Raw genomic sequence first — 22959 nt, forward strand, 5'->3', positions numbered from 1 at the left:
TATCAAGCTTCTCTTTAGTCTCCTGAGGCGTTTTGCCTTTCATAAAGTAGTGTTTAATCAACACACGAAATTCCTTTTCGTCCATTTTTTGAAAATCACTCGACTTCCTCGATTCAAACGAATGCCAAACACAAAGAAATAGACCGATCAGGCTGAAACTTGGTGTGTGTTCTTCCAAGAGATGCTACTAACTAAACATAACCTCGAAACGCGCCAGTGGTGCTATCTCTCTGACTTTGCACGGACTTTTCAAACGACCCTCGTATTATTGCAACGTAAGACGAGAAGTTAGCTTCTTGAAGTAGAATTTCCGTTTCTTAAAAATACGCCATGAAATAGAGGTACTTAATCTCCTCTAGAGCTCATATTTGAAAGAACATACTTGATATGAGATGAGCTCTGAAATCCTGGAATGGCGATGAAATAAGCAGGAAAAAGAGTGTAGCAGCAATGATTACAGAAGTTTTATTAGTGGCAATTAAATTGAAATCATCTCATTAGATCACTTTAGTTAGAAATCTAAGTCAGGGATGAAATTTACTCAAGTAAACTACTGCTGATAAAATCAATCTTACAAGGAGGGACGTGAAAAACTGATGATTGGAGAATAAGAAGTTCCACAAAATAGACTCTTTAAATCTTGATAGGACGAAAAAATATGTTTAAACAATTGCCCTTCTTTTTTCTGAACAAGTAAGAAACAGTAACAGTTATTATTGCGTCAGTAATGATAGTGACCTCAAAAATTACTAACCTAGATGAGATTTCTGATTTTATAACTTTATTCATTTTTAGAGAAGTAGCTTTAAATTTAAAAAATACAGAACTAAGAAAAATATTCTATGTTTACATACACTGGTATAAACACCCTAACAGAATGTTTTTTGATCAGTTTTTTTTTCTTCTAAATACTGGAAAGATAGGACACAGCAAAAATGTTTAAATTTTTAAAATAAGATCCAGCATTGGGCTTCCTCTGGCACAATTACTATTTCTTATTTTAGACCTTCACCTTTTACTTAAAAATACCAAATTTTTAAAGTAGAATAAATTTTAAACAGAGATAATTTCCTAGCCGTTGTCCTAACAAAGTTGGCAAAGGATGTCCGTTGTACACATGGCGAACTACTGACCCGTTTAAATTTTGTTTTATTTTTATTTTTAAACTGGGAAACTCTGAATCGTGTATGTTGTGCATTGGTTTAGGTCAGGCTAGCGGAAATGATACTTAATTTTGAATGTGAAAGTCTCCAAGTTGATACAAATTAGGAAACAACAAAAAACAAATTTAAACTCTCACTTGAACCAATTTGTTCAATTTTCTTTTAATCCTTCTCGTAAATATTGATTATTTTTATAACCAATTATTTAATCCAATTAAAATTGTTGGATAATTTCCAGAGGATTGTAAAATTCTACAAAAATGTAGAAATGTATATATTATTACTTTTTATTTCCCTTTGTAAAAGGAATATTTCAAATTTTGGATATTGCAATATATCGCTAATGATTCCCAACGTCGAGCGGAATGGGGCTCATAATACTTAATCGCCTCTGCCCTAGCGGTATTTTTTTTTTATTAAATTTAAGACATCTGTAAAAAAGCCTAAAGATATTTGAATTGGGAAATCCACTCTATGGTCCTGAAAAAGAAAAAGGCTTTGCGCTCTTTAAAGTTCACCGTGCAAAATGATTTAGTCTTAAGCAAATATTAACAAAATTGATTCAATTTTAGATATTTATATAATACTATTTACATTCAAGAGAAACTGAAAATAATTTTTTGCCAAGGTCTCATAAAGCTTTACTAAAAAGTAAAATATTTCTTTTTTGTTAGAAGTTATTATTGCACCAATTAATATTTGTTTCTCTTGTGTTAGCTATAATTTTATTTTAATGAAATATTGTACTCTGAAAATGGAAATATTGATAATACAAGGTCTGGAAAACGACCAATTGGTTCAAATAACTTTCGTTTCACAATTACTTCCTCTTCGGCTATGACAGCAAATATCCGCTTGTGTAATTGTAAGATGCGGCAATGAATCATTGTCAGTACATGAGTTATAAGGTCAAAAATTTCTCTAGTAATTTGAATAATTTTTATTTCCATTAAAGTTTAATTTTTTAAGACTGGATGCAGTCTTTCTATAAAGCCATTTCTGCAAAGAAATTGGTTTAACAGATTTTTAAATTGTTATAATTTCAAGTAAATACATTCTGAAATAACAGAAATGCGAGGTACACCATAGAAGACTTTAGTTTTCCTGGATTTGCATTTAAAAACATGGCTCAAAGTGTCTACGAAAATCGAAATACTAACTGGAATTTATGGATTAATGAAAAAAGAAAAATTTAAAAATCATTTTAGTAATGTTGAACTGCTGGTTGAAGAAATTCAGTCGATCATAACATTGAGTCGGATTATCAAGAATGAACTTGTTGCAACTTCCCGTTTGTGAGAATTTTCGAATTTGGGGCACTTCATGACCTGTCCAGTCCAGAATTTCTAGTCCAAAATTGGTTATGATGTTACTCGGAGTAATAATAATAAAATATATGAGCATTTCTCTTCCATATTCTACTTTGATATTTCTCCTTGAAAATGAAGAAAAGTGTAAGTTATTATTTTCAATGCCATTTCCGTCAACATTTTCAACCTGTCTAGTTTAATCTTCTTCTTATTAAAATCGCTTATTTATTTTGGGGTAGAAAATTAAAATCTTATAAAATAATAAAAATTAGGTCTTGATTAATATTAGTAAGAGACCCAGAACGTGGAATATATAACATTGAAGTAATAACGGTGGTTAGCAGAGTGACGATGCGGCTGCCAAGCAGGTAGAGAGAGCATTGCCCTTGGACTGCCTTGACCTAAACATACCAGCGCCACTGTCAGCCGGTTCACCTACTGACCCCACTATTCTCTTTTTTAAACTTTATTATGTATCTCTCCTAATATAAACAACTTCCTTATATTTTTCTTTCGTTCATTTATTTTTGGTTTTGATCTCTTTTTTAAAGAATCGGTTTTGACGGTGAACTTTCAACACTCTTACGATTATAAGAGCATTTTACCCAGAAATACATGATTTTAGATCCTTCAAGCGAAACACCATCTTTTTAGGATTTACTCTCTTTCTTTTGGTGTAAAAAAACAAGTCAACTTATAGAATCGCATCCTCCCTATCCATCATTTCCTTTACCTTAATTGTTACTCATACGACGTTCGGAGGATTATAGAAGCTATAAAGAATAGTTTCGTTCCGCACGACCCACTGAAGGTCAGTAATTGTCTCTAAATAGTAGTATTACCCTTCCGAGGATTCAAGGAGGGCTGGTATACCTGCAGGTCATTAAGAAGTACCAGAGTAACGTTGATGAAAAGGAACTTGAAGATAAAAATGTACATTGAAAACGTGGTTGGGTCCGCTTGCTGGATAATATCGTAGATTTCATCATCAGTTTGCGGTCAGGAATTATTTGACATCCACTGTGTTTCTGTCACACAATTTCATAAACAGATGAATCAACTTCTGAAGAATAAATAAATAAAACGTTCCAGCTTTGAACAATAAAATCAATGTTAAGAACGACTAAATTCAGACTATTTTGTTAAACAAACTTTTCCTAATTAAGTGGGCCTCAAACCGGCCAAAAAAAAAGTTGACTAAGAAATGATATAAAAATTGTGAGAGATATTCAAGCAATGTTGCATCCATGCACCATGTCCATGGAATGCATTATTTAAAAATATTTCCATATAGTATCTGAGGTTTACAAACAAATTAATGGGCACTTATCAATAACCTAAGATGTAAGCAATAAATACCTGAACATATCTTGTCTAGACAAAATTAAAGATGTCTCTAGATCCCCCAGAGAAGTAAGATAGATACTTTGACAAGCTATTCTATTTTCATATCGTCTTACATTAACAGGTATACGTTCCTAATGGAATTAAAGAAGAAAAAAAGATAATCTTAAACAATTACTTCTCAAATCCTGAAAATATTATTTTTCTCATATTTATTTTACTTTTCTTTTATTTTTCGTTACAGTGCTTTGAGATACGGGTCACCTTTACATTATGGTATTAGTACCTCTAAACCTCTCCTCGCATACATAATAATCAACTTCTAGAAATATTTGTGATGATTTCATTTCTAAGCTCAGCTCTAAAAATAAATAAATCTCTAACTCATTCTAATTTCTAATTAGCCTTAATAAAGACCCTTTAATAAATCATCGTTAAGTGAGATTTTCTGGATAATAACCGAAAAATATTTGAACTAGATTCTTAATATTCTGAAAGACAATAATAGAAACGGGGTTAAATATAGAAATCTTTAAATTTAGGTCATGAAATTTCTCTTTCACTTGTGATTGATTGATTTGCTGCTCATCATACGGTGTAATAAAAATCCACGCTTCCTGAAATGATGTCACTAGTACCTAATTGTTTGCTAATAGAACTGATATTAAGCACTTGTCGCTATGAAATGTGGGTAATAATTCAAATTGTTAACACTTGTATATTTAGTAATGATAGATTTTCTGAAAGAAAATGGTGTTCCAGAAGTTGAGTGCTTGGAGTGCTAGAATAAAAATGACTGCTTTTGCCATCAGATGATATCGTGTCGATGAGCTAAACTAGAGCCCAGTGCATTACTGCATCTGATATTCTTAGAATGCCCTTTCATTCGAACTTGAGCATCGAAGCGCCTTCTTTTAATACACATGTTGTGGAGGCCATCCTCATAGCCTACGTACTGATTGGCTTCTAGCACTTCCTAGCTTGCTAAACAGGACTTTCTTTTGGCATCCTTTTGTCAGACGTTTGCTCTTCTTAATCTATCACATGTAAGAGAACTTTTCTTATACATACTTCTTGTTTACTTTCATTTCCACTTGTTGGCACTCAGGATTCTCTTGCATTATGTAATTTTCGGACCAATCATACTCTACAGACTAGTAATTTAGCCTTTCTTGACAGTTTCTTGAACCGCTGGGCCGTTCAGACAGCGATTTCTTCATTTATTTTAGACTGTTGACTTCTCACGAACCTATAACTGGTGCACTTTTAAGTTGTGGTATTCAATTGGTACATAACAGTACCTTTCTTTCGGTGAATTCCGAGCTTTTCATACATTTTGAGGCAAATCAGAATTGGTGAACTTTATTTTTAAAAAAGCTTTCAGAAAGAAAAGACATATTGTGCAAATAATCAGTTTTCTTCTTTTTCTTTCAATTTCGCCAGTTGGCTAATAGATTCTTAATAGGAATTAAGAATCTATTAGGACAGAGTGAATGTATTTTCCTTAAAGGTTTTTACGATTCATTTCACACTATAAATGGAACACTTCAATCGGAAAAGGAATGGTAACGATCGCATTGTTTCTCCTTTCAGTTCATTGAACTTTCTTCCGGTAATGTGGCTCAGAAAACGAATCACGCGAAACAGAGGTAAATGATGCCTAAATGAAAGCATCGATTATAGCAGATACTCTCAGCTTTGTTAAGATACTTGTAGCAGCTGCCGAAGAATTTTAAGCGAAATCAAATCTATCATTTCTTGAAAATGCTTTCACACGCACCTAACTTCATTTTATAATTATTGTGTAAAAATAAATTAAGAAAACAGTGGAATATTCAAGGCAAGAGGATTGAAATGATGCGTCACGGTAGCCGAAAGATTTGAGGCGCGATTCCCTGGTCTTGAGGTCTTAGATTTCATTTAATGCAGTTAGTAGTTAGCTATACTCTACCTCCATCCACGACACTAATCGTAAAAACCCGTTTGTGAAAAAGTAGGAAGTAAATATGGAGGAACAGGAAATGAAAATAAATTAAATTTAGAGAATATTTTTGTTAAAATATCTCTAGTGTGAAGTTTATATGTAAAAGCATTCAAGAAAATGGATGAATCGAAAGAAACCAAAGTAGAATAGTGGACTAAGGTCATCCTGAATTTAGGATATTAATGAGAGAAGCGTGCTTATACATAGTAATGATATCTATTATCTTGTCCACGATTTAGAAAATAGAAAAAAACAAAGTAATGGAATAACGATTATAAAAAAGAAAAGAAAATAGAGTGATGAGAAGATGACGTCAACTCGTATGATTATTACTTCCTTTCTTATATTTCTATAGAACAGGTGAAAGTTGTCGGCGAACAGAAATACCATGTTACAGTAAATAACACTTGCTATGTTACAATGTCAGGATTTATTTCCAGCTCTCCGCCAATAACTGTACTTAGTCATTATAATAACCTACTTAAATGTTTCTCTTTGTATTTACCAAACTGTACACACATAATTTGTTGTATAGACTATATTTTAACTGTCACCACACCAAAAGAATAATACTGCAAAGGCAAACGGGCCCAATAAATAAGAAGAAGAAAAACTGCAGAAATATTTGTTTAAATAATCTCTCAACTAATCATTTAGAAAAAGGTGCACAACTTGCTGACCTAACTTGAAAATAATGAACTTCTTGTTTTCTCAAATAATGTTTGAGGAAATGTGATGTTGACACATACTGCTCTCTTTCTCCATTGCAATTCACAGGTTACCAATGTGTATGTGATTAAAAAAACTGACTGGGTTCTCAGCGATGCATTATATCGCTGTCTTTACCTGTCCTAGCCAGGCATGATTCTTTGTTTTTATATTCTTGACCGGTTTTGAGTCTAGATCCACCATTACAGGTTGTTGATTAATCAGTTTGGTTACAGAGAGTTGGGTTTAAGTTTTCTACACACATAACTCTTGCTAAATGAGCCAGAAATATGTAAAAAAAAAGTGTGGGTTACGATGGATAGAGTCACCTGATTAATATTACTTCCAAACTTTCCAAATTTTATTGAAAGCCCTTTAGCTTTTTTATTGTATAGGGTTTATCGTAATAATCGTAGAGAAGAAGGTAAGATGTTAGAGCTCTAGAATATTTGACGTGCTATTTCATTTTAGTAAAATTTAACCCTCAATATTTCGCTCTACGAGAATCTCATACATTCATCAGATCATAGTGAAATTTTAATCAATTATAGACACTATCATTTCCTATTAGAGAGTAAAATATAAAATCAACAGGCGAAATAGTTTAGGAGATAATTCATTTCATTCAGTAAAATATCAAGAATAAAAGATTTATAAGCGAAAAAACAAGGACTTTTTTTATTATATCTTTAACATACATTCGTATGTTAATGGCCACCTTTCATTTACGAAATGCATGACCCCACTGAACTAATGACAAATAAAACCACATCCAAACTAAAGCAATAATATATACATATTTTTTACTCAAAAGAGTAATCATTTAAGGGTAAGAATTAGTTGTGTGATTGATCACGCAGAGTTGTCGGATTCAAATCCAGCTAGCTGTCTGTCCTCAGATATACTGCTCACTTTCCAGGAGCCTTTTAAAGCTCACTGTCTAGCGGCACACTTGTCCATAACAAAAGAACACTAACTTGAGACTCGGGGCGTCAATGAACCCAGACGTCTGAACGCGCCTTCTTATTTAAAAGAATATATATAATTTTTTTTTTTGTGAAATGTGTTTGGTTCCCCAAGAGTGGCGGCCCCCCAGACTTGTTTTTTCCCTGAGTCAGTTGGCGGAATTGGGTGAGCACGAGGAGAGAGGGGAGGCGCTGGTAGGACGTGAGGTCAAGCGTCAGTGTGTGAAGTAATGTCGGCCATGTTAGCGTCCTTTTTCTTGCTTTTACATTGTGAAAAGTTTGATGATATAAAACCTGGTTTTTTGTTCACAAGTTTTATGGACAAATCGTTAATCTGTTGGACAACATATATATATATATATTCGTATGTAATTAGCGTAATTATTTTATTGTATTTAGTGCGCGTCAAGCACGTTGTTAAGTACAAGGTCATTTCCCCAGTTACATATTGTATTGAACTATTAATTATTGTAATTATTTTTCCCTTTTGTCATTATATAAATTGTTTATCCTCACGTGTATATTGCCTTGTACATCTGACTATTTTATTGTTCTCAGAGTTTATGGATTATTAATAAAGTATTGAATTGTATCTATGTAAAAAGTGTTTTGAAGACTGGTGGCGTCCCCCACTATTCCAGCCTTAATTTGAATTGCTTCTCTATCCACCCCCCTTCCTTTTGAATATTTTTCATGGTGCCGAAACCCGGGAAACAGTCTTCAGAACACTATTCAATTGTTTTTTCTTTTTTCTTTTTACCTTGTAAGTAATCTCGTCTTTTCTTAAAATAATTTGTTTATACCTTAGTTTTATTTCAGTTTGAATATTGACAGTTTTGATTTGACAACTGTCGGGTTTTTCCTTTTTTGTTATGTTCAGTTGTGTTTAGTTTATATAACATTGTTTGCTGCTTTATTGTATCATTAGTAAATGTAGTTAAGTTAGCACACGTTGCTTATTAGCTACCAAGTTACTTAGTCTATGTTAGTTATTTTGTCTATTTTTTGTACTGTTATTATTCTTGTCTATTGTATTGTAACTTGTGTATAATTTTCGTATTGTAAGTCCCTCCAGCCGTGGTTAATTATGGGTAATTCATTTACTTCCGGCAACGACACTCCTCCCCCCTCCCCTGCAAGCCCAACCACTCCGTCAATGGAGGATACTCCCTCAATGTCCATGCTGTCAGGGGGTGATGCAGATCTTAAAGCTATCAAGTGCCGATACCTCATTGACAGGCTTGATCGATGGACACAGAATGCAAAAACCTTGGACACAGATGTTCCCGAAATTGTAACTACGTGCCAGCGGCTTTCCTCCGGGTTTTTGGCGTTGTCCCAGACTGTGGACGGGGAAGTGTGGGAATGGCTCCGAGCACTGGTTCCGGAGGAACGAGGTCCGCTTGCCAGAGCCTTGACAAAAAGCTTTGCCCAAGCTGAGCTAGTCCATTTGTCAAGGATTGCACCTATTCTAGATTCGTCTATTTCGTTTTGCGCGTCTGCCCCTCCTGGCCCAGTTTCTCAAGTCTTGGTCTCGGACGAGTCGGTGGTCGAACTCGCGAGGAGACAATTACAGGAATTGGTGATTCCAAAGATCACCCCATTCGAAGGGGATGTTCTCGCTTACCAGGAGTTCAAGCGCACCTTCCAGTTTGAGATCAATAAATTGTCCCTGCCTCCTCATAGGCGTCTCCAAGCTCTTAAGTCCTGCTTGAAAGGCCCCCCTCTGTCTATTATTCAGAATTCCACGCCTACAGAGGAAGGTTACAGCTCTGCCTGGGAGACCTTGGATGCTCGCTATGAAGGCAAGTTGCGTACCGCCAGTGCGTTGTTCGAAACCTTCCTTCAGGTCCCGGAAGGGAACCCCACCATTGATGAATGTATCGCTTGGATTTCAAGGAGGCAAATGCTACTAGATCAACACGATATTCCCCAGCCGTTGGATTTCCTTTTGTGTCATGTAATTCTGTCGGCCTTGTCTGCTAACCTCCAAGAGGAGTTTAGGAAGAAGTATTTAAGATCCTTTGATGAACTGCCCCAAAGTGCACAAGTGCTGGAATTCTTGAAAAATCAAGAAGACAAGTTCGCCCCTAAAATAACATTAAGGAAATCCACCTCTTCGCCCCAAGACGTGACAGCTCCCTCTAGTCGTCTCCCTGAAGGCCCCTCCTCCCAACAATCTGAAACCCCTTCCCTTCCTAGAACATTCTTTAAGCCTAGGGCTGTCTCCACCTTGAAGCCCTCCAAGACCCACACACCCAAATCAGCTAAGTCTCCGCCCCCTTCACCCAAGAAATCCTCTTCTCCTATTCCTGCCCGACGGACACCCCCCTCCACATCGAGAGCTCCTTCCCCTCCAGTCCACTCCTTACGCTGTTACTTTTGTGACGAGTGGCATCTGATATCTAATTGTAACGAATACCTGCGACTGCCAGTGAGTAATAGATGGAGTTTCATCACTGAGAACCACTTATGTGTTAACTGTTTCTCCAAATCTCACTCAGTGGCTCAATGCCCTCGAAGTGCTGGGTGTTTGGAGTGCGCTGGTGCTCATCACACCACCCTTCACCCTCCTCCCCCCTCTTCTAGTCTAAGTCAAAGGACTTTACCCGATGTTGTCATTCCCCCGTTAATGTCTTTAAGCCCTAAGCTGACTAAGAAACTTCCTGACCCTTCTCCCAGAAGGGCAGTTCCCCACCTTCGAGATGACGTTTCTTATCCTTCGACTTCGTCTGGTAGCAGCACCCTTTCTTCACTCCCAACTATCTACTTTGGTAGTGATTCACCAAAAGCTACCTTTTAGGGATTCGGCCCGCGCGATACCATTCCCCAGTCCTGCCATGTTTTGTCGAGTTTTCGCCGAAACTGTCACTTGTGTCATAGACCTAATCCACAAAGCAAAGCTATTTTGAAGTCTTTCCCTTCCGATTTGTCGGTATCCCCCACTGCCCTGGTTTACCTCCTTGGAGGAGATGGCCAGTGGTATCGCGCTCGTGCCCTGCTGGATTCAGGCAGTGAGATAAATTTGATGTCCAAGAAATTCGCCAAAGAAAGTAAATTGAACTATAACCCTATGTCAGGTGGGATTCGAGGGATAGGAGGCAACATCGCCACCCAAGTCGTAGGTCAAGTTTCTACCAATGTAAGGCAATGTCCCCCATTTTCCCAAATCAAAGTCCCCTTCCGCATAGTCACCAAGACTGTCCCAGATGCACCGTCCTCTTATTTCCCTGTTAAGGATTGGCAGCATTTGGCGGATAAACAGTTAGCCGACCCAAACTTTAACGAACCGAGTCCTATAGACGTAGTATTTTCAGCCTCGGTTTTTGACGCCATCGACCTTAGTCAAATAATCCGGGCACAAAATGGTTCCCCCAACGCCCGACTAACAACTCTTGGCTGGATTATGTCTGGCCCCTTGAGAAGCTTCCCCTCGAGGCGGGTTTGTTTTCACGCTTCTGTCAAGGACAGCAGGTCCAACTCCAAGTTATATCGGACCTATTATAGAATTTTGTTCAAGCATAAATATGGTCAACTACCAGCTCCTAAGGCACCTGCTAACCAGTCTAGCCCAGAAAACAAGCCTTCGGCCGAAACCCTCTTGTACCGGTCCGAGTCGGAACAGCTTGCTTGCAATAACCCTGAACTCCCCGCGCAGTCCGGACAATCAGGCCCCCCTAGTTTGTCTGTGTCCTCCGCCCAAGCCAGGTCTACTCCCCAAGAGGAAGTCATCACTCAGCAGCCCACTCCTCCAACTTTGGCTATCCAACTTCCAACCCCGAAACCTCAACGTCTGATTAGAACGCGGCGGCCGCTGCAAACTTGTAATACCTTCCTTCCTGAAACGCTGCCCCCCACCACAACTTCTGCCGGGGTTGCTCTCTCCGAAGGTTCTGATTCACCTGTTGGTCCCTCTCTAGTCACTCATATGCCGGCAATTCCTGCCCAACCCACGGTACTCCGACTCGGCTCGGGTAAAATCCCCCAATCTATATCACACCCCCCTGACCTAGTCTTGTCACGCCTGATGGAAAGAATGTTTGCCTTGGAGGAAGTGTCGGAGGTTTCGCCTCTCACCCCGGACGAATTGAAGGCTGAAGAGTGCTTCTCGAAGTCACATTTCCGACTTCCTGATGGTCGGTTTTCAGTAGCACTGCCATTTAAAACCAGTCCGTGTTGCCTCGGTGAATCCAGAAAGATTGCTTTAAGGCGTCTCCTACAAACTGAATCCCGTCATGCCAAGTCCCCACATCTCCGTGCTCCCTATGTGGAGTTTATGCAAGACTACTTAGATTCGAATCATATGGAACTGGCCCCTCCTCTCAAGTCAGGCCAAATTGTCTATTATATTCCCCATCATGCGGTACACCGTCCAGACGATCCCCCGGAGAAGATTCGTGTAGTATTTAACGCTTCCCAGAAGTCCTCTTCAGGCATCTCCCTCAATGAGCTCTTGCTCCCTGGACCCCGTTTACAGCTCGATATCTGGAAGGTGGTTACCAGATTTAGAGTGGACAAATGGGTCTTTACGGCCGACATTCGCCAAATGTTTAGACAGATACAACACCCCCCGGAAGACAGGGATTTGTTACGCATACTGTGGCGATTTGACACGAGCCAACCAGTGCAGGAGTACCGTTTGTGCACTGTGACCTATGGAACCACGTCAGCCCCCTACTTGGCATGTCGCGTCCTTCAAGAATTAGCTCTGACCTCTCAGGCTTCCTTTCCCCTGGCCTCTGAGATACTCCGCGACCGTACCTATGTGGATGACATTTCTGGAGGAGGCCCTACTCTAGAAGTGGCATTGCAATCCAGAGATCAGTTAATCCAATTATTGAGTCAGGCTCAAATTGAACTCAGAAAGTGGGCCTCAAATCAACCGCAATTATTAAATAAAATACCCTCTGAATATCTACTTCCAGCCATGTCCTCAGTCTGTTTAGAAAACGATGAGGAGTCACAATTGAAAATCCTCGGACTTTGTTGGAACCCTGCTCAAGATTACTTCCACTTTCTAATCCGTTCCGTGCCTAATGTTCAAACTAAAAGACAATTAGCCAGCCAGATTGCCAAAGTCTTTGACCCCTTGGGATGGCTAATTCCCATAACAGTTTTTGCCCGTGCAATATTTAGAATAGTTTGTCAAGCCTCGTTTGATTGGGATGACCCCCTGCCCTCATCAATTGCCCAGGAATGGTCTCAGTTTGCTGTTTCCTTGCCTGATCTGTCCAAAATACGCATACCTAGATTTTTGTCATTACCCAATCCTAAGTGCTATTTAGTGGGTTTCGCTGACGCGTCTGAGCGAGCCTATGCGGCAGTGGTCTACCTTGTGTCCCAGTCTGAGAACACTACCATTAGCCTGGTCATGTCTAAAGCCAGAATGGCCCCCATGAAACCGGTCACGCTCCCTCGTCTGGAGCTCTGTGCGGCCCACCTACTTGCCCTTACAATTCACAAAGTCAGTCTGCTGTTCCCTCAGATAACCACCCAAAATATCCTAGCCTTTTCTGATTCTACCATTGCCCTTGCCTGGATCACAGCAACACCACCTCCGCATTGGAAGGTGTTCGTGGGTAATAGAGTAGCGGCTATCTTGGAAAAGGTTCCCGCCTCGCAATGGTTCCACATCTCCTCCTCACAAAACCCCGCTGACTGTGCCTCACGTGGAGTACGTCCTCAAGAATTAGTGAGTCACCAGTTATGGTGGGAAGGTCCCCCTTGGTTGAAATCAAACCACGAGTCATGGCCCCTTGGGCCAGTAAATGCCGATTTGTCTGACCCTGTCGTAGGAGCAGAAATTCGCTCCCAGGCCCTTAACGTGTCAAGTGTAATGCCCTGCCCTGAGGAATTAGAGTCTAAATTTTCCAGTCTGTACACTCTGCAAAATGTAGTGGCCTGGTGCCTGCGATTCGCCCACAATACTAAAAATCCAGTACATCGTATGTCAGGTCCATTGAATGTAAAGGAACGTAGCGAAGCCCTGCGAGTTCTAATAGTCCGAGCCCAACAGCACTCGCTTTCCGAAGAAATTGAGGATGCTCAGTCCCCTCGGCCTAGACTACGCCTCGTTAAAACGTTAGGCCTATTTCTGCACACTGATGGAGTGTTGCGAGTCGGAGGGAGACTCAGACTGGCCGATGTCCCCGAATATCAAAAGCACCCTGCCTTGTTGCCTTCGCAACACCCCCTCACGGCCCTGGTCATACAAGATGCCCACATATCCAACCTCCACGTAGGCCCCACTGCCACTCATGCGTTTTTGAGAAGTCGATATTGGATTGTTAATGGTAAGAATGTTGTCCGCCGACAATTGGGAGCCTGTAACAAGTGTTTCAGTGTCAAGCCAACACCCTTCAACCCACTCATGGGTCAACTGCCCGAAGGAAGAGTCAGCGCTTCATCACCCTTCGCCACCACTGGCATAGACTACGCGGGCCCCTTCAACGTGAAAATTGCTTCCCTGCGTTCAGCCAAAGTCCTCCAGTCTTACCTCGCCATTTTCGTCTGTTTTTCCACCAAGGCCATACACCTGGAACTAGTCACAGACCTTACAACACAGGCATTTTTAGCTGCCCTGAACCGCTTTGTTGCCAGGAGGGGTGTGCCGAGTCACATTTGGTCGGATAACGGCACTAACTTCGTCGGAGCCAAAAGAAGACTCAAGGAGGTATCTGCACTACTAAATGACGCCAAGTCTCAGGAGGCCATTCTAAGAGAATCCAACAAAAGAAGCATCGAGTGGCATTTCATCCCCCCTCGAGCACCACACTTCGGAGGTCTCTGGGAAGCAGCCGTTAAATCTACCAAAAGACTACTGAAGGTCATGTTAGGCACTCAAGAGCCCACCATGGAGTGTTTCCTCACAATCATTTGTCAAATTGAAGCCATATTAAATTCCAGACCTCTTACCGCTGTCTCGTCCTCGCCAGATGACCTGCAAGTCCTGACGCCAGGTCACTTTCTGATTATGCGACCTATGACTGCGCTACCTCCCGATAGCTCCTTAACTCCTCGCACTGCGCTCAAATCGAAATGGGCAATGGCACAGCTCACTGTTGGACAGTTTTGGAAAAGATGGCACAAGGAGTACCTCCTCGAGCAGCAAGCCATGCTCAAATGGCATTCGCCTTCCTTCCCCGCGGCAGTGGGACAAATAGTCATGATCATGGACGACAACCTTCCTCCCCTGCAGTGGTCCATAGGCCGAATCGTCAAGCTTCACCATGGCCGAGACGACGTGGCCAGGGTGGCCGAGGTCAAGACAACTTCAGGACTGATTAGCCGGCCTGTCCGGAAGCTTTGCCCCCTGCCAACTCAGTAAGTGGATCTCTGCGAGTCCACTGCGGGGGAGGATGTTTGGTTCCCCAAGAGTGGCGGCCCCCCAGACTTGTTTTTTCCCTGAGTCAGTTGGCGGAATTGGGTGAGCACGAGGAGAGAGGGGAGGCGCTGGTAGGACGTGAGGTCAAGCGTCAGTGTGTGAAGTAATGTCGGCCATGTTAGCGTCCTTTTTCTTGCTTTTACATTGTGAAAAGTTTGATGATATAAAACCTGGTTTTTTGTTCACAAGTTTTATGGACAAATCGTTAATCTGTTGGACAACATATATATATATATATTCGTATGTAATTAGCGTAATTATTTTATTGTATTTAGTGCGCGTCAAGCACGTTGTTAAGTACAAGGTCATTTCCCCAGTTACATATTGTATTGAACTATTAATTATTGTAATTATTTTTCCCTTTTGTCATTATATAAATTGTTTATCCTCACGTGTATATTGCCTTGTACATCTGACTATTTTATTGTTCTCAGAGTTTATGGATTATTAATAAAGTATTGAATTGTATCTATGTAAAAAGTGTTTTGAAGACTGGTGGCGTCCCCCACTATTCCAGCCTTAATTTGAATTGCTTCTCTATCCACCCCCCTTCCTTTTGAATATTTTTCAAAATGAGAAAAGTAATCTTTTATTAGCCCAAATGCTCGACATTGGTGAATTGTTTTAAATGTAAACAAATTGTTCAATATTTTTGTTACTACCCATTACAGTATTATTGTAACAGTAAAATTAGTCATAAAAACGAAGTACCAGCTATTATGTAATTACATTAACTATAGTAACTAATTATTATAGTAATAAAACAAAAAAATTCTGCAAAAGAACAATAGTTAAAGATTTATTTAACAGTAAAGAACATTAAGAAGCGATAGTAAGGTTAATGAATGAAAGTTTCCAACGAGAGTTGTCGATAAATGATGGATAATTTTCAAGTGCTAGTGAAAACTGCATAATTTTTTGATTGCCAATGCAATTACAATTAATGCAATACAATATAAAAATACTTTCTAGAAAAATTTGTTTTTAAAAAGTGTTCATTTTTTTTTTACAATTTCATTCTTTTAGATGACCACAGCAGCTGGGAATTACAACCATTAATTGATGTATAATTATTTATAAACTTCAACTATGTTTTAGAATAAAATGAAACGTTTCCATTAGAAATCAATTTAGATAATATTTCTTTGGGAAACTGTGAGAAATCTTTTTAATAATTGTATCAGTTTTCAATGAAATCAACTGATATTTTTTCTTGACTAATTAACTATAAATTATTTTTATTCTAATTTGGTACAACATTGTTGTTATGAATGTAGCTTACTTTATTCATCGACGCTTCTGTCACTTTAAGACTGCGTTTACCACTTCACACATTCACAAACCTTTACTAAACTTGACTTATAATGGTTCAAAGAATAGCAAACCAATGTATGACTTGCATCCAGTCTTTCTTGGTACAGTGGTCTCTGATTTATTTAAGCTATGTAAACTTCTTTTATGGCGGCATGTCGCCGTCCCTTCCTAAAGCAGATAATATGGGCCCACGTTCCCTCAACTCTTGAGAAAATGCCTACTTCAATTAAGTGATAGCCGGCCCAAAGATTAATTATCAACACATACATCTTATTTAAATGATACTTTATATCATTACCATAATCTGAGAAGCTTCTTTTTTTTTTTCCTGAGAAGGACAACAAGAAGAAGAGGTTAATCTTTCTTATTCCCTGTCATATCTTTTTGGAAGGGAACCCATTCTTAAATATAGCCCAGCAACGTTCTATTTTTCCCAGCTGGGCCAATCTTCATTCGCAAGTATAGATTAAGCTAATTTCAATTTAATCTCCGATTAATAAATCAGTGATTTGTACGATATAGAGGTTTAAGGTACTAACCACAAATAATAATTAGCAGTAAATGAGAATAATTTGTTTCTTTATTTATTAGGATGTAAATCTAAAAAGCGAATGAAGTCTCCACATTTCTACTTTTTCAATTTAAGTCGTTTCAGATCACACAGGACTTTACAAAAGTAAAGTAAAGCACAGTAATTTATAGTAAAGTGTAAAGTATAAAAGAAAAATTTAATGAAAACCATTTCTAGTACCTGGGAAAGTATTAAAAGTGGATACATATTATTCACAATTTGTTTGGAGCTTTTTTTATATTTTAAGAGTAAACAAAAAAATTGTGACGGTGTGTTACAGTCGTTAACATCTTAAAACTAAACAGAACTAAATCTACCAGAATTTATTTTGTGTTAAAAATTGATTTACCAAGTGGATTTGTAATAAGTACTTTATTTTTGACAGAAAAATCTCTGGTTGAATAAGTTTTAACCAATTGGCAGTCAATGAATGTGTATAATTAATCACCGGAGTTTTATTTTTTGTTTTTGATAAATTTTAAATTATAACAAAGGGAAGCAGCTTTTATATAATAATAATAATAATATAAGGGGATGTAAATCGCATCAACTTTGTTACCTATTCAATAGAATCCGCTAAAATATAAATTCCCGTTATAAAGTGACCTAAATTTAAGTATTATTTAGGGAAAGTTTTAAAAAACTGTACCATATAACAATAATATCATTAAGACTTTAAAAGTTTTATAATTATGTGATTTATTTAAATTTAATTACAATTAACAATACATTAATGTTATTGACTAATTGATTGATTGACACATTGTATTTAGCAATTGTTTGTTAACAATGGAACAGACTAACAATTTGTTTTTATTGGTTCTTTCGAAATATTTAAACTTAATGGATTAGTAAGTATTTGAATTTATTTTTATCAGGAAAACTGAAAGAATTTTTAAAAATATTTTACGTGATATATGCCACGCTTTTTTAAGTATAGACAAAACCAGTATTTGGTTGACACTATCTGTTGTTGATTTTTCATATTTGTTTGATTACTAAAAAGAAAAAAATCACAATTAGGAAAACGCTGATTTCTAATTTCTTAAAGAGAAAAAAGCAAATTTGTTGAGTACACCCAAACAACTTTTCTCTTATTGGTATTCTCATGTAATTAGTGTTGCAACAAAGATATATTTACTGCAGTAAAATAAAGTTGTTCAAGGAGAAGAAACGTGATTTTACAACTTGTTCAGAACTTCGCTAAAAATCTTTTCTTGCTAGCAAAATGCAGCCTAGCATAGGACCACTTTTACATTCAATTTTCTTTGTAGATGTTTTAAATCAAAGTATTGGATGTTATGGTATGTCCAAGTGAAAAAGATACCCACTGGCACGACTGTCCAGAAAAATGTAGAATACTTGGAAAAATCTAACATTTTTTTTTCAGGCATCAATGATTTTAGTGGAATTCTGAACAAGTTATGAAGTCTCGTATTCTTTCCTCATTGAACAACTTCATTTTATTGCAGTAAATATATCTATCATTGAAAGCAACTATCTTTTTTTAGTATAAATTCTAAAAAATTTACGCAAAACTGCTCATTAAGAAACTCGTAAGATTGTTTACACCATGTCTTAATAAAATTTGGATTCGATTTAAATACAGTTAAACGAACTATTAAAGAAATTCCGCAATACGTCCACAGATACCAGTTGATAAACAAAGTTTTCTTAGCTTACTTAATCAGTTGCAATTAGTTTTTTAAAGTTGCTTTTTTAGAGCTTGCACGCTTTAAGAATATTTTAGACGTGAAAGCGCAACATGTTTGTACCTTCTTAGAAGGAAAGCATCAAATTAAGCATTAATTTAATAAGCCATTTGTAGTTTCTTATTACAATAGTTTATTTTAATTTCAGCGAACTATCAGAAAAGTGAAAAGCTTTACAACAAATACTGTTTAAAGAAAATAGATGGACTTTTTTTTAAAGAAAAGCTCTGCAAATGATTATTTAAGTTTATCAACAAATCTTTTTTAAATATTAAATAGCAAGTAAAAGGATTTAAGATTCTTTACCAAACGATTAATTCACTTCCATTTAAGAACACTTTCAAAAATCAAAGGCAGCTTTAATAAGTGTACAGCTAATTCATGGAAGATACCGTTATACTCTAGTAAGTGCTTCCACCAAATAACAAACTTAAGATATAAATCAAAGAAAAATTACCTAACAATGAAGAAACCATTAAGTTAAGGCTTAATGGAATAACCTTTAGTTATAAACAACGTATCAGATTTAAAAAAGAAATTAAATAACGCAATCAGTAAACTGGACGAGGATGCAAGGACACTTTGATAAGAGTAAAAGACAACCTTTTGCAATATAAGTGCAATGTTTACTCTTAAAGGAGAGAAAAAAAAGTGTCCTCTTTAGGATGCATCGAGCAACCCAATTGTTATGTGTGGCAGGCTTTCTTAAACCAGGACCTCCTCCCAAAGCTGGCCCGTTAGGCGTACTCCAGTCTGGTCGACGGTTAGCCGGCCATTAGCTGACCACTTCCTATCTGCTACCCTATTTATAACCCACGCTCTCTCACAAACTTGAAATTTTTAACCTCTTCAATGAAACTGGTCATTCTGCAAGACTTTCTTAAAATGTTAATAAAAGTGAATGACTTCTTTTTATTGTTTTCAACAAGCTTCTACTTTTTATAACTAAATAAAATACTCATCACATTCTGAGTAAAGCAAAAGTAAAGCTAGCTTTTGCGATAATCTTTTAAAACTGAAAATCTTTAATGAACACTTACACTTCTGATTCTTCTACATTCTTCATATTTAAGAATACAACTTTTTATCAGTATTATTATGAGGTGATTAAAGACAATTTCGGTTTACTAGTAATAGAAGTTTTGGTTAGCAAGTATGGTAAGAGCTAAAAACATGCCAAAAGCAATTTTCTGCACCAAAGTGGTAGATAAGCTTTTGATGATTGATAAAAGATTGAAACCGGTCAGTAATTCAAAAGAAGAAGCTTGCTACGAAAGGATAAAATCCAACACTTTGGATCAAACCTAATTTCCAACTCAAGAAAACTCCTTGACGTTAACAATAATCAACGAATAAGTAGCACACAAATCCGATGAAGTACGCAGCAACTATTTGGGTTTAAAAAAAATCCAAAGCAAAGTTTAGATGTTCATCAACAGGGTTTGTATACATTTTATAACTAATATACTGCGTTAAACTAGGGGGAAAAAATAGATTAAGTTCTAAAAAGAAAAAGAACCAAAACTCAAATTGGAAAATTTTCTCTTTTAATTCTTCTTGTCAACAATGTTTAGAAAAAAGTGAAAACCCGCGCAGCATATGAGCTTTCACAGTTGCGTCTTTATAAAGCTATATACATTAGCTTTAGTTTGCATCATTTATAAAACATTTAGAAGAAAGAAAGAAACTATAACAGTTAATATGTTCATGGCCAGTAAATACAACTGGAAGTTAAGAGGAATATCTTGATTTAAAAGCAACAGCTACTTCTTAAGTGGACAATAATTTTGTTAGAATAAATAGCCAGGCAGGTACTACCCACCACAAACTTTCATAAATAATCCAGGACTGACTATATTTCTTTCTGTGGCCAGATTTAGGTAGACATATACATAGAAGTATGGCTATGTACTACTACCCATAGATTAGTATAGTTGTAAGTTAAGGGTACACATGTAGTTTTTAAAGGCGACCTCATTGCCACGGCCCATTTCCTTTTCAACCAAGTCACCATAGCACTAATTACTCCAATTCCTCCAATGAATAAGATGTACACGCGAACCTAAGAGAAATGCGATGATTTCCACCACTTAAAATATGCTCTTGATACTGTTTCCTTGAATATTTATTTTTCTTTGTATTCCAAATTTAAGATCGCAATCTAAATGTCTTCACTAAACCATTCAAATTGAGTGGCTCAGTCAGGCTATAGAAGATGCCAGTAACTACAGCGAAGAAAACAAATTTGAGTTGATGTAGGCAGCAAAAATGCGCTCTTCTTTTAAAATGAGTTAGTAGCATCTACGTAGTAAACCTCCACGTTTGTTATTTACTTCAAAATTGCTCCTCCCAAATTAACTCTAGGTTGGTGTGGTTGTTCTAGTTTACATTTATCTAGGTACCAGAACATGCAGAATTTATGGTTGGTTAATACGTGTTTGGGAGTTAATGTTGGTCACTTGAATGGAGTATAAAGTTGAACTTGCTGTGGTATTTCCTTTTTGTTATATCTAGACCAATTTGTAGACAAAAAACATTCATCTGGATAGAAATTAATTCATTAATAGAAAAGTACACATAAGCTACTTTACTTTCTATGTAATTCGTTTCTCCTTCCTTTGGCAAAAAGAAAAAAAATAAAGTAACTTAGTATTTTGTTATATTATTTGGTTATTTTTTATTTTCTTTTTTTTGACATTTACATATTTTTCACTTTCTAAGACTTTCTAGTTATTCCTAATATAAATATTTTTTTAACTACATCCGGGTATTAGTTTACATTAAAGTTTGTATATCCAGATAGTATGTAATGTACGTGCGTGTATTGACATTGTGTCATGGTTGTATCTTTGAAACGAATTGCATGAAATTTTTCAAGAATAAACTGCATTCCAGATAGTGCAAGTTGCATCCCATTGGAAACTGTATTATCTATATAATAATGTCGACGAATCAAACTTTATAAAGCAGTTAATGGTAAGCCCAATATCCATAGCCTTCAGAATACTAAAATAGGCAAATATTCTACTAAGTGTAAGCCTAAATGGTATTCGGATTTTCGTGGCTTCTTAGTAAGTTCCAAAGTTGTGTCTAACAAAGATATTTCTCAAAAAAGAGAAGTCAATGCAGTTTTTTTTAGTGTGCACAATGCCTTCTCAACTAGTTTAAAGAGCTAATTTTTTATTGCGCTTAGTTGGAATGAATCAAATATTTAATCTACTCGAATCTAAGGTTGAGTGTCACCCAGTTTTCTGTTGTCCTACTCCTTCTGAAGTAACAATTCGAAAACTTGCGGTTACAAAGGCAAACCAAGGTTTTCTTTTCGAAACATCGTGGTAATCCAGAAAGAATATAGCCTCACCATTTTTACAGCTAGGAAGATCGTTTCTCAGTTTTCGTCCTGAGACTTCTGATAACTTATCATTTTCTACTGCATTTCATTACGAATAAAATGCAACCTTGAAAGCTCCGCTATTTTGAAATGTCTCTTTGTAGTTTTTACTGTTATCGGCGGAGAATTATCGTGGGTTAATCTATTAGAAAAAACAAACCACGCTGCGCAGTTGTTTATGTCTAAAAGGATGTAATAACTTCAAGGAGAAATAAAATAGCTTCTTGAGATAATTCCTGATGAGAGTAATGTGTAAATTAAAAATGAATTAATCTAATCAAAAGATCGTAAACAATATTAGTTTTGTCTTTTCCGAAATTAACATTTAGCACGTAATCTGTTTGAATCAAGTTCACTTAACCACTCGGAGAATGCTAGAGTACATTAATCTTTTCTCTTATTTAGTGGATTTGAAAGCTAACTTAAACATAAATATTATTACAACACATCTCGAAGCTTCTACATGCAATACATTTACTAGTACATCATTAAAAAGTTCAGTCTAAAGAAATATGTTCTCTGACTGCAGTTTCTAATACATTCTGTGACTAGAGTTTTCTAATATGTTCATATATGGCCAAAAAATATTAACGTGTTGGAATTTTAGAAAATTTGATTACTTTTCAACCAAAAATATCTGAAAACTGAGATTAGAAACTACTACTAATATCCAGCGCATTGAATTCAAAACATCCAATTAATTAAAAAATCATTCAACTCTTAACCAGAAAAACAAATCAATATCCAAGGTCAATTAATTAGATAATAGATATTCATGCTATTATTTGGTTAAATGATCTCATGTTACCTATAGTTATATAAAAAGGAGGATTTGCCCTATATTTTAAAGAAAGTTTTAAAATTTTATCTTTTATAGAAAAAGAGAAACAAATTGACAAAGTTGGGCGTTTTTCAACGTTTCGTTTTTTCGTGCAGTTTTTGACGATCAACCCTTATACAATTATATAATTTGAAAGTCTCTTTAAGATAACTGTTCAATATTCAGTTTCAGTATTTAAATGACTTATTTTTTCTTAAAATTGAAACCAACAAATTTTAACTTTCGTTTAGAGTCTTGAGAGTAGCAATTCATGATTTCCACAACGAAAACAT

General features: G+C 36.7%; 2 protein-coding genes across 2 annotated transcripts in view; one reads left to right on the forward strand and one right to left on the reverse strand.

Moving 5' to 3' along the window:
• LOC141451308 (uncharacterized) overlaps window positions 1-22959 on the reverse strand; it is a 40453-nt gene that overhangs the window by 14311 nt on the left and 3183 nt on the right. The gene's annotated exons all lie outside the window — the stretch shown is intronic.
• On the forward strand, window positions 10548-14801 carry LOC141451530 (uncharacterized). Its single transcript, XM_074122968.1, has one exon. It carries the CDS (start codon window positions 10548-10550, stop codon window positions 14799-14801), a length of 4254 nt encoding a protein of 1417 aa, XP_073979069.1.

Source organism: Rhodnius prolixus, unplaced genomic scaffold (genome assembly GCF_049639745.1).
Source record: "Rhodnius prolixus isolate KJV_2025 unplaced genomic scaffold, Rpr scaffold_8, whole genome shotgun sequence".
In the NCBI taxonomy this organism is placed as follows: Eukaryota; Metazoa; Arthropoda; class Insecta; order Hemiptera; family Reduviidae; genus Rhodnius; species Rhodnius prolixus.

Coding starts and splice junctions, on each gene's coding strand:
- LOC141451530 (XM_074122968.1), top strand. CDS start 10,548: ATGTCAGGTGGGATTCGAGGGATAGGAGGCAACATCGCCACCCAAGTC.